Raw genomic sequence first — 13,496 nt, forward strand, 5'->3', positions numbered from 1 at the left:
AATCAATTTTTTTTTTATCTTTTATTAAATCTATGAATCTAACAAAAAAAATTATGAATCAATTATAAAAAAAAAAAAACAAAATGTCTAGATCAATTCAATTTATATATATAAAAAAACAATATAGAGGATTAGTATAACTAAAAATAACAATGCATCATAGATTAGCATAACTCAATAAAACAAACCATGTAGTTTTTTTTTTGTTTTTTTTATCAATTTAACTTAAATTTATCTTAACTAAAAAAATTTAAAAATAGAAAATTTGCATAACTAAAAAAACAAACAATAAATTTGTTACATGTCTTAGATTTTTTGGTTTTTTATTTCTCTATATATATGTTGAGTTTATTTGTCTAATCATTTCATACAAATTTGTTAGTTCCCTATAAAAAATTAACAAAATTGTTTCTTCCGTTTGAAAAACTATCATGGCACCAAAGTACGATAATAGTTCTGAAATCAATTCCGAGAAGAGTCATGGAGTATGTATATGATCACATTCAATTATATGATGTTTTTAGTAATAATTTAGGTAGTTTTAATAGCAGTTGAAGCCCAAAAGCAAGCAAATACCTGAAAAAGTGAAGTTATTTGGCCCAGAAGCAAAAAAAGTGGAAAAAGCAGTAAAAAAAGGGCAAAAACATAATAAACGGCGCAGCCATCGTACCCACGATGAGATCCCAGCGTGGCGCGATGAGAAGGCGGTTTAAATTGAAGAAAATTTGCAACAAATCTTTCCCATCGTACCACGATGACTTGTCATCGTGACACGATGAAAGGCGGTTGAAGAAAGCAGAAAATCTAGAGAAGATCTTCCATCGTACCACGATATGATCCATCGTGGCCACGATGGGTGCTATGGACGCGCAGAAAAGCCCAAAATCCAGCTGAAAAACTATAAATAGAGCTTTCCTCCTCCACTGTTATTCATTCAGAAATATTCATACACATTGAATATTCACTCTAGAGTTAGGAGAACTCTAAGGAGGAGGCAAGGGGGCCAAGCAACTCCAAGGCCAATAAGGTTCTTTTCTTTTTATCTTTGTAATTTATTTTTCCTAGGTTAGGTGGAGTCGATGAACTCCCTTACGAATTGGATTTAAAAAATGACCGGTTAAAAATTGGATTTAAAAAATGACCGCTTTTAAATTTGGTTTGGTTAAAATAACTGGTTATATATCCATAACCAAATTTATAACCAGTTTTATAACCGGTTTATAATAAAATATGGTTATGGTTATGAATCAAAATCCAATTAAATGGTTTCGGTTTGGATATGGTTTGGTTTGTCAAATTATCCGACCATGCACACCCCTAGTACTAACAAATCATGCCCCATTAATTAAGTGATATATATTGAATATATTGATCTCTATATATTGAGTTTGTTCATCTCTTTTGTAGTTATTTAAGGTTAAAGCGAAAGATGACATGACTACTAACTATCACTCATGTAGGCATATATCTTTCTAAACCAGTATTCACTCATGGACAATTATATGCCTCTTTGTCTAGAGTCACATGAAAGAAGAGTCTGAAGATGTTGACATTAGATGAAGAAAATCAAGTGTGCAATGGAACCACACTAATGTAGTTTATCATGAAGTTTTTATTTTTTATTTATTTTTTGGTAGTAAAAGAGGGCTAACGCCCAAAAAGAAAAGAACTATAGAGTTACATGAAAATTTCTAGGCATGCAAGCCCCAGAAAAGTCATCAAAAAGAAGACTCGAAACCTCATTTGGAGGAGTCTCCATAACATGAATATTAAAAGAATTCAGAGAAAAGCTGAAATTAGCCAGCCAATCAGCACTTCTATTTCCCTCTCGCCAAGTATGATTGAATTGCACCTGCCAATCCAACTTTAAAAGCTCTTGTATACGACGCACCAAGGTAGGCGGATTACCATTGAATTTAACTTTCCCCGTGATCATATCAACCAGAATTCAACCGGATTATTAAAGGCTTCTTTTTAATAATGTATAATAATATTTGTTTCATTGTAATGCAATTTAACGGTCAAATGATGAGTACATTAATTCCTCCCTCATTTTTTATAATTTAAATTATTATTCATCCATTTTTTCTACAAATAAGCTAAAATATTATATTGAGTAGAAAACGTACAAATGTCGTATGTTTGTTTAAATGTTATTTTTTATATATAGTTAAAAAAAAGAGTGCAGTTCCCAGCCGGTGCGTAGAAGATACATTTGTTGGGAGATGTCAACCCCTTAAATAGACCTCAATTACTTCGAGTGGATTAATCTCTACAGTTGCGCGCGGAGTATACCTTTGGTTTACAAAAAAAAAATGCGTACAATATATGACATTAATTAATACTTATAGATAAAGATAAGAGTATCTTCAATGGTGATACCATTTTGGATACCATACATTACTAACAAATGATTCATACAATGTCATGTAATACTTATGCAACTCATACATATTTTGCTCAAATGATGATATTACTTTGAGTATCATACATTATTAACAAGTAGTCCCAATCATATTTATTTTTTTAACTTAAATTGATGGTATTAAATTGATGATACGATACCTTAAATAAAGTACTGTATCATCAATTTTGATATCCTCTATACCACGTCATGAAACTCCAATGATAAAAAAATTAAGGTACGAACCATTAGTCTATGAAACTCTTTATAATACTCTTATCGGAGATGCTCTAATATAATATGTGATGAGTTAAAATAATTTTAAATAACATTTAAACAAAATTTTAGCCCGTGCTTGGCACGGGTGTCCAAACTAGTATAATATTATTTTGTCATTTAAAAAAAATTATAAACACTTTAGTATGTTTTAACATAATCAAATTTCTAATGCATATTTAATAATTAAAATGTTCAAATTTAATTATACTGACATTTGAAGTTATAAATAAAGGAAAACTTACTTCTTAATTGATGGCTAGCTAGCTTGATTTTTTTTGACAAAAGATAGTGACTTAAATTGTCAAATTGTTATTATAAAAATATTATTATTATGTTAAAATTATTAAAATATAATACATATTTAATTCTAAGAGAGATAAGTGTAATTCAAGTACCTTATAGAGGTTGAGAGTATAATTTCCTCTATAAACTTACTTCTCAAAGAAAAAGAGTGTATATTGTTTTAATATAAAAAGAAGTAAAACTGTAATTCAAACCTCTCTCAAAAATTTCATCTTAGGGTTGTTTTCTCATTGGGAGTTATTTGTTTTCTCCTTTTCTTTTTCATTTTCTTTTTTGGGGCTCAGTTCTTCTGATAATCCCTATTTTTGTGGATCCATTTATGACTTTGTATTCCTTTTTCTTATTATATATATATATATGCCATTCAAAAAAAAAAAAACTTCTCTCAAAAATTGAAAATGTAATATACTCTTAAACAATTACTATGTAATGATTTGAATTATTCAAAATTTTTTTTTTTTGAAATAACGAAAAGGGTAAAATATTTTTTTTATCCCTACATTTTGCTCGATTTTGAACAATAGTCTATACATTTTAAAAATGTTTCTAAAAACCCAATAGTTCAGTTCCGTTACCAAATTTAGTCCCTTTGTTTTCTTAGATGGAAAGCTGACATAGACCCAGATGAACTAAATTTGGTAATAGATGTAAACTAAGTGTTTTTTTAAAATATATTTTGAAATGTAGAAATTATTTTTGTGAAACAAGCAAAATGGAAGACTAAAAACATAGTTAATCGCGTCCACGTCAACTTTTCATCTAAAAAAACAAACAAACCGACTAAATTTAACAACGGAAATAAAATATAGGGTTTCTAAAAATATTTATGGAAATGTAAGGAGTGTTTTTTTTTAAAAAGCAATCAAATTGTAAGGATAAAAAATATATGATGGATCATGCTAAATAGAGCCTCCGATCACTTGTAAAACATACCAAAAAAAAATAAATTAATATTAATAAAATAACTTTTTATAATTTTAAGGTATTGAATGCATAAGTGTTAAAATAAAATTTCATATCAATATGTATAAATAGTGCTCTGGAGACACTGTTTAACATTTCCAAAATATATTAAACCCTCCTCATGAAAAAGAAGCCAAATTATTAAAAGAAAACAAATGTCAAAGGTCACATGAAAAAGAGATGTTATATTGCAAGGCGGATTCTAGCATGGGTAAACCAGACATATCTCTCATCAGCGAGGGAGTAAAAAGAATTTCTTTTCAACCATCAGATATAATCAGTGGCCAAGATGTTTTAAAATTAAAAAGGGAACATGTAAATTTGCATTGTCACACATGATCCTATCTTATCTCTTCTTCATACCTCTGTAGCATCATCTGCTTGACGGCAGACAAAAACTCCGACGAACGTCCAAAACAGCAACCACCACCACAACCACCGAAGATTTTTTCCCTTTCAACTTCCTCATATAAACATTTTTCTGAAATGGGTAGCTTTAAATTTAAGAGCTATATAATTTGATTATGTTTTTCATTTGATTCGGATTTTAGGCTTTTTACAACAACCCAGAAGCAAAAATTTGATCTTTTTTTTATAATTTGATCAAATTTGAAACTGGGTCTTTAAATTAGTTCATCTTGATTTGAATAGTTAAATCTCTCTTACCCATTTAAAAAAATCACTTATTTTGTGCTTTTTTCTTCTTGATTGTTTTGTGCTTGAGAGAGCAAGCGGAGAAGGTAATGGCTGCAGCTAAGAACAGTGGAAAATTCATCAAAGATTTTGGTGATGAAACTCACAACAATTGCAACAAAGTTACACAAATTGGTGAAAGTCAAGTTAATTGGGAGATTGAAAAAGGTAAAAGTGTTGAATTAAGCTCTTCTCAGAGGTATCATTGGAAGCCCGTTTTTGATGAAGCTTCTATTTCACATAATAGACCTTCCAAGTAACTTTGGAAATTGTTAAAAAAAAAAGTAACTTTGGAAATAATAGTAAAAAAAACTACAGATCTAATAACATAGTAGCTCTTTGCTAAAACGTAAACAATCTTTTAGGAAGAAAGAATCTCTGGTGGTGGTGGTGGTCGCCGTTTTGGACGTTCGCCGGAGTTTTTGTCTTCCGTCGAATGAAAATATTGAAGCAGATGATGCTACTGAGATATGAAGAAGAAGAGATAAGATAGGATCCTGTGCAACAATTTTTACATATTCTCCTTTTTAATTTTAACACATCTTGGCCGTTGATTATATCTGATGGTTGAAAAAACAAATTTTTACTCCCTCACTAATGAGAGATATGTCTTACTTACCCATGCTAGAATCCGCCATATTGCAAATGGGAAAAACAAATGTCGTACATGACCCCGTAAAAGAGAATCATGTCGACAGAAGTGCATAACAACAAGCCATGCCAAACCAAACCAAACATTTAGTATTTCTTAACGTGTATTCATTATTGAGACATAGACTCCACGAAAAGAGAAGCATGTGACCATTGACAACACATATATGAGACAATAGAGGTCATAATCTAAGCCTTCAACGTTGGAGATTGTCACACGTGAGAAAACTGAGGAATTTCAATGTTGGAATATTCCATGTATATTACTCTTGTTTAAGGTGGGAACATGCCTTTATTTTCCCACCATGGGAAAATGACATAATCACCGTTGATATATTGGAAGGAAATCCAACAGCACAGATGATAGAAAATTATCTAGTGGCTTATTAAAATCGAAGCATGTAAATTTTTGTACTAACATATTCCATTCCACCTGTTCACATATTCTGATTTCTATGTTTTTATAATCAGATTCTTTTTCATCCTAGTCATATAAATTCTAATTCAACTGGTAGAAATGTCGAAATTGCTAGTATTAGACGTCATGACCGGGGTTCAAATCTCAGTCTCTCCACTTTGTGTGTGAGAATTTTCAATGACTTTGTCATTTCGTCTATCAACTAAAAAAAAAAAAGCATCTGAGAGAGATAATAATGCACGTTATAATGTTCACTCATTTGACATTGGGGCTAAATAAAAATTTTTTATTTGAATTATAGCGATTAATAAACTCCAAGATAAATCATTTAGAAAAAATTGTTTTTGATTTTTTGTGGAAATAATTTTTGGCCAAAGTTTAAATTATTAGTCTCTCTTCCTACAAAGAACCACAAAGGTAATTAATACAAAAAAAATTGATTTTATATGGAACAATTCCAAACAATATCTTTTTGCAAGGATTATAATATATTTGTACTGCTAAAGTCGGTTGATAAGACCAAAAAACATAATTATATACTTTTTTTTTATTAATCAAACAAGCTTAATACATTTCATTAACTATTAAATGTTTAATACATAAGAGAATAATCTCAAATCTATGGAAGCTAGCCCAATAATTGGTCGCCCTAGCCAGGGTATGAGCAACCGAATTCGCTTGCCTCCTAACAAACTTAACCTCAAAGTTTAGAAAAGACGACATAAAAATAACAATATTGAAAAGAACTCAGAATTGCCTCTACGCCTCATGTGAATAGCATCAACCAACACCTTCGAATCACTTTCAAATTGAACTCGATTGAATCCTCTATGATTAGCTTCTTTCATAGCTAAAAGTAATGCCCATGCTTCTCCCTCTAAAGTTGAGATCACAGACTGCTGACATTGTGTCACACCAGCCATGAACTGTCCATTACTATTACGAAAACACAATCCCATCGAGGTTTTCCCAGAGCCAGTAACAAAAGCAACATCAACGTTGCATTTTACCCAACCTGGATTTGGTATTGTTGTGAATTCGTCTATAAAATCACACCAATAAAATAACTTGATGTGTGGAGCAATAGAACGGCAACCAATGATTAAGCGAAATAAGCAATAATAATAATAACCGATAAACAAGATAAAGGAGAAGAAAGAACACGATATTTGTTTACCCAGTTCGGTCCAATAATGACCTAGTCTGGGGGAGAGAGCAGCCCCTCCGTTTCACTATATCAAACAAGTAACTTTACAAAGAGTTCCAATTGAGTTACAAGAATTAATCCTAATTCTACCCAAAAACCCGAATCTCTTCCCGTGGCCAAGAGACTCAATTTGATAAGTGTTTCCCAAGGTGTACCACAAAGATAGTTTGCCCACTCTAGAGTTGTACCAAGAGAAAACTCCTTTTCCTCTCTAAAACCCTAGCCCTTGTGTGGTGGCAAACCCTAATCCTTGTCTCTACATCTCTACTCAATTTTTCTATGAATAAAGTGATCCCTATTTATAGAAAAATATATGCCAAAAAATTAGTAACAAATCTTTTTTAAAATAAAACAAATCCAAGTCAGAATATCCTCCAAGAAAAGATTTTTCCCAAAAAAACAGCAAAACAACACATGCTGTGAAAACGCGCTGCGCCTGGGCGTGAGCTCCTACGCCTGGGCGTGAGAAGACAGAATTGATCCCAGTTCTGCATGCCTGGGCGCCAGCTCCCACGCCTGGGCGTGAGCAGGCAGAATCTCTCAAAAACATGATTTTCTAACTTCTTGTTACCGAGATTTCAAGGCATATCCAACAATTCTCCACCTTGCCTTTAAATCGATGGTGATCCGATCAACCACCGTGCTGCTCTCTCCATCTTGAATCTTCTATTCAAGATCACTGGATCGTACCTCCTTCTTCATCCTCGTAATGCCTTCCGCTCTCATGAAGATCTTGCATCCCACTACCATAGGATTTTAGGTAGCTCCACAAGATTCACCGCACCCTCTTCAAACTCCGAACTGGTCAAGTCCGTACCTCCTTGAAGAAACGCTTGCTCCCAACTATCATCGGAATTTTAGATAGCTCAACAAGCTCCACCATCCCTCTTCAGTCCCCGGATTGTGCCTTTTCCGTCCTCCTGAAGAATCGCTTGCCTCCGACTATCCATGGATTTTTGCGATAGCCCTACAAGCCTTCACCACTCTTCGACCCCGGAATGCCTTCCGTACTCTCGAAGTTTTGCTTGGCTCCAAACCAACCTTGGAATTTTAGGCGGTTCCACAAGCTGCAACGTCAAACTCTCCTTGTATCCAACTACCTCCAGCAGTCTCACAAGTTACCAAGTCTGATCACTTGTTGCTTTCAATTGCCTCCCTGAAGATCCTCTCAAGGTCTTGCACTTCTTCAGCCACAATTGAAACATAACCCACAAGGTCTCCATGGTTATCCTCTTTGGTTCAACAATACCACTCTCCTCCCTATCTCCGATTAGATAGCCAAGAGCTAATGTTGACTGTCTACCACTATTGGAAGACTCCACCTCAAACTGAGTTTCCACCAAAGTATACCCACCATGATCTCCACCTTGTAACACGCAAGACCTATTCAACTCCTCTGAAACATACTTCAAGCTATTGTTAGTCTCCAACAATTCCAGTTCAGTTCAACACCTAGTAAACCTTGTTCACTAGTCCAACTAAACACATGTCACTAACAGGTCCACCCGAAGTCCCACAACTCAACCACATTATGAGAATCACCACTAGTTATTGATGCATACCATATATCTTTGCATCTAAGTTCAGAAACATACCTCACATCGTGTAAAGAAACTCACGATTGTCAAACTTCGTAAGACAAACTGAACCCATACCTTGAACCTTCAAGCTTTACGTTTTCAAGATGAACGACTCCACCTTCAACTAGCTCTAGAGTCTCAAAGTATTCCTTCTTTGACCACATGTGATAGGAGAATCCAACGTCCATGACTCAACACTCCACTGATTCCCAACTTCCACTAGCACCTCCACATCCTCATAATAAAGTTGTTATTTCAGAAGTAACTCGAGTATTATTACCACCGCCTCTCCAGGCCGACCTTCCTCGCAATCTCCATTAACTCTTTATCTTCGAGGCACCGGATAACAACACTCCATGTTTTACCGATCATCCCGAACATTAAAATTGCTTCCATCTTCACTTTCCACAATTCCAAATTGCTTTTGGAAAGTCCCTCGATATCCGACTTAGAACTCATGGTGCTCACTTCAAATTGTTCCGATTGCCCCACGGTGGGCGCCAATTATTGTGAATTCGTCTATAAAATCACACCAATAAAATAACTTGATGTGTGGAGCAATAGAACGGCAACCAATGATTAAGCGGAATAAGCAATAATAATAATAACCGATAAACAAGATAAAGGAGAAGAAAGAACACGATATTTGTTTACCCAGTTCGGTCCAATAATGACCTAGTCTGGGGGAGAGAGCAGCCCCTCCGTTCCACTATATCAAACAAGTAACTTTACAAAGAGTTCCAATTGAGTTACAAGAATTAATCCTAATTCTACCCAAAAACCCGAATCTCTTCCCGTGGCCAAGAGACTCAATTTGATAAGTGTTTCCCAAGGTGTACCACAAAGATAGTTTGCCCACTCTAGAGTTGTACCAAGAGAAAACTCTTTTTCCTCTCTAAAACCCTAGCCCTTGTGTGGTGGCAAACCCTAATCCTTGTCTCTACATCTCTACTCAATTTTTCTATGAATAAAGTGATCCCTATTTATAGAAAAATATATGCCAAAAAATTAGTAACAAATCTTTTTTAAAATAAAACAAATCCAAGTCAGAATATCCTCCAAGAAAAGATTTTTCCCAAAAAAACAGCAAAACAACACATGCTGTGAAAACGCGCTGCGCCTGGGCGTGAGCTCCTACGCCTGGGCGTGAGAAGACAGAATTGATCCCAGTTCTGCATGCCTGGGCGCCAGCTCCCACGCCTGGGCGTGAGCAGGCAGAATCTCTCAAAAACATGATTTTCTAACTTCTTGTTACCGAGATTTCAAGGCATATCCAACAATTCTCCACCTTGCCTTTAAATCGATGGTGATCCGATCAACCACCGTGCTGCTCTCTCCATCTTGAATCTTCTATTCAAGATCACTGGATCGTACCTCCTTCTTCATCCTCGTAATGCCTTCCGCTCTCATGAAGATCTTGCATCCCACTACCATAGGATTTTAGGTAGCTCCACAAGATTCACCGCACCCTCTTCAAACTCCGAACTGGTCAAGTCCGTACCTCCTTGAAGAAACGCTTGCTCCCAACTATCATCGGAATTTTAGATAGCTCAACAAGCTCCACCATCCCTCTTCAGTCCCCGGATTGTGCCTTTTCCGTCCTCCTGAAGAATCGCTTGCCTCCGACTATCCATGGATTTTTGCGATAGCCCTACAAGCCTTCACCACTCTTCGACCCCGGAATGCCTTCCGTACTCTCGAAGTTTTGCTTGGCTCCAAACCAACCTTGGAATTTTAGGCGGTTCCACAAGCTGCAACGTCAAACTCTCCTTGTATCCAACTACCTCCAGCAGTCTCACAAGTTACCAAGTCTGATCACTTGTTGCTTTCAATTGCCTCCCTGAAGATCCTCTCAAGGTCTTGCACTTCTTCAGCCACAATTGAAACATAACCCACAAGGTCTCCATGGTTATCCTCTTTGGTTCAACAATACCACTCTCCTCCCTATCTCCGATTAGATAGCCAAGAGCTAATGTTGACTGTCTACCACTATTGGAAGACTCCACCTCAAACTGAGTTTCCACCAAAGTATACCCACCATGATCTCCACCTTGTAACACGCAAGACCTATTCAACTCCTCTGAAACATACTTCAAGCTATTGTTAGTCTCCAACAATTCCAGTTCAGTTCAACACCTAGTAAACCTTGTTCACTAGTCCAACTAAACACATGTCACTAACAGGTCCACCCGAAGTCCCACAACTCAACCACATTATGAGAATCACCACTAGTTATTGATGCATACCATATATCTTTGCATCTAAGTTCAGAAACATACCTCACATCGTGTAAAGAAACTCACGATTGTCAAACTTCGTAAGACAAACTGAACCCATACCTTGAACCTTCAAGCTTTACGTTTTCAAGATGAACGACTCCACCTTCAACTAGCTCTAGAGTCTCAAAGTATTCCTTCTTTGACCACATGTGATAGGAGAATCCAACGTCCATGACTCAACACTCCACTGATTCCCAACTTCCACTAGCACCTCCACATCCTCATAATAAAGTTGTTATTTCAGAAGTAACTCGAGTATTATTACCACCGCCTCTCCAGGCCGACCTTCCTCGCAATCTCCATTAACTCTTTATCTTCGAGGCACCGGATAACAACACTCCATGTTTTACCGATCATCCCGAACATTAAAATTGCTTCCATCTTCACTTTCCACAATTCCAAATTGCTTTTGGAAAGTCCCTCGATATCCGACTTAGAACTCATGGTGCTCACTTCAAATTGTTCCGATTGCCCCACGGTGGGCGCCAATTATTGTGAATTCGTCTATAAAATCACACCAATAAAATAACTTGATGTGTGGAGCAATAGAACGGCAACCAATGATTAAGCGGAATAAGCAATAATAATAATAACCGATAAACAAGATAAAGGAGAAGAAAGAACACGATATTTGTTTACCCAGTTCGGTCCAATAATGACCTAGTCTGGGGGAGAGAGCAGCCCCTCCGTTCCACTATATCAAACAAGTAACTTTACAAAGAGTTCCAATTGAGTTACAAGAATTAATCCTAATTCTACCCAAAAACCCGAATCTCTTCCCGTGGCCAAGAGACTCAATTTGATAAGTGTTTCCCAAGGTGTACCACAAAGATAGTTTGCCCACTCTAGAGTTGTACCAAGAGAAAACTCTTTTTCCTCTCTAAAACCCTAGCCCTTGTGTGGTGGCAAACCCTAATCCTTGTCTCTACATCTCTACTCAATTTTTCTATGAATAAAGTGATCCCTATTTATAGAAAAATATATGCCAAAAAATTAGTAACAAATCTTTTTTAAAATAAAACAAATCCAAGTCAGAATATCCTCCAAGAAAAGATTTTTCCCAAAAAAACAGCAAAACAACACATGCTGTGAAAACGCGCTGCGCCTGGGCGTGAGCTCCTACGCCTGGGCGTGAGAAGACAGAATTGATCCCAGTTCTGCATGCCTGGGCGCCAGCTCCCACGCCTGGGCGTGAGCAGGCAGAATCTCTCAAAAACATGATTTTCTAACTTCTTGTTACCGAGATTTCAAGGCATATCCAACAGGTTTTACCCACCGTAATAGATCTGGATCGGAAGTCACACTCACATTGTTACACTGTAGTTTATGAACTGAGTACCAATCATTCCAAGCATCAAAGGCATGCCTTCCGATTTGGCTCGACATCTGGACATTGTCATTCCAAACTTTATCATTACGATTGTGCCAAATGCTCCAAAGTAACATAGTCACTCTTCCAACAGTATCACTATTCTCGTTGTTGCACAAACCGAATATACGATCCATAGCAGTAGTTTGCTGGTACGTGTTATTATGTAAGACCGAAGAAAGACCAGCTGCACACCAGCTGGCCCGAGCTACTATACAGTTAAAGAACACGTGCAGCTCATCCTCAAGCTCCTCGTCACACACGGGACAATTGGGAGTACACTCCACTCGCCTTTATAACAACCGACAACGAGTTGGGAGACATCCTCTACATAAACGCCAAAGTAAGTGACGTGCTTTTTGCGGTGCTTGAGCTTGGCATATACCATTCCAATTACCAGCCACATGATACTTGTCGCTACGTAAAATATAACGCATAGCTAGCTTATAACCGGATTTCACTGAATAATACTCATTTCTTTCCTCCTCCCAAACCACTTTATCCTCTCTGACCGAGCCAACAAGTGGTGTTGCAAGAATTCTCTCCACTGCATCCCTTGAAAATAGGTTACGTACTTTAGCTATATTCCTCGCTTTATAATTTTCGTGTAACAAGTCTTTAACACACAACTGATATATTAAAAGATATGTTAAAAGGTTACGTACTTAATTATATACTTATGTTTTATAACTTATATATTAAAAGATATGTTTGGTAACAAATTTTTAGTAAGAGTTTATAGCTTATTTTAAGGACTTACAACTTATTTTTACTCTAAAGATGAATAAAAAATAGAATTTTCCTCTCAATTGAGTCCGAAGTTCGAATTTCGACTCCTACATATTTAATATGATTTTCTTCTCAATTGAGTTAAACTCACGAAAACCGAATAGTTTTTATTTTTATATTAAGATAAAAAATTGAACAAGTAAATTGTTAAATAAAATAAAAAAATTATTGAGATAAAAAAGTGAACAAGTAAATTGTTAAATAAAAAATGCACTTCGATGAGTCGTTTGTGACCTATGCAAGTAACTTTTCGAGTTATAATGGGTGGAGCTATAGGATAGCCTTTACCATCTGTACCGTTGAATTTTCTTCTATCATCTCAATGGTGGCAATGCCATTTTCCCATGATGGGAAAATAAAAGTATGTGCCCACCATAAACGTCACCCTTGTTTAAAGGCTTTGTCTATTGTGTTAAGATGTATCACTTAATCAGATGCATGATGCACAAGTCTTGGATATTTTTATAACGAATACAAATTTTATAAAATTTATCGTTAGATTGAAAGTTTATATTGTTTAGGTTATCTATAAATTTTTAAAAAAATTTGAAAATCATTTAA

General features: G+C 35.7%; 1 protein-coding gene across 1 annotated transcript; it reads right to left on the reverse strand.

Annotated features, from left to right (window-relative positions):
* Nucleotides 1-6,418: 6,418 nt before the first annotated feature.
* On the reverse strand, nucleotides 6,419-12,283 carry LOC123886388. Its single transcript, XM_045935709.1, has 2 exons — nucleotides 12,094-12,283; nucleotides 6,419-6,753 (listed from the first exon to the last, which is right to left on the reverse strand). The coding sequence occupies exons 1-2, from the start codon at nucleotides 12,281-12,283 to the stop codon at nucleotides 6,419-6,421; spliced, it is 525 nt and encodes a 174-aa protein (XP_045791665.1).
* Nucleotides 12,284-13,496: the final 1,213 nt, after the last annotated feature.

Source organism: Trifolium pratense, linkage group LG5 (genome assembly GCF_020283565.1).
Source record: "Trifolium pratense cultivar HEN17-A07 linkage group LG5, ARS_RC_1.1, whole genome shotgun sequence".
Lineage (NCBI taxonomy): Eukaryota > Viridiplantae > Streptophyta > Magnoliopsida > Fabales > Fabaceae > Trifolium > Trifolium pratense.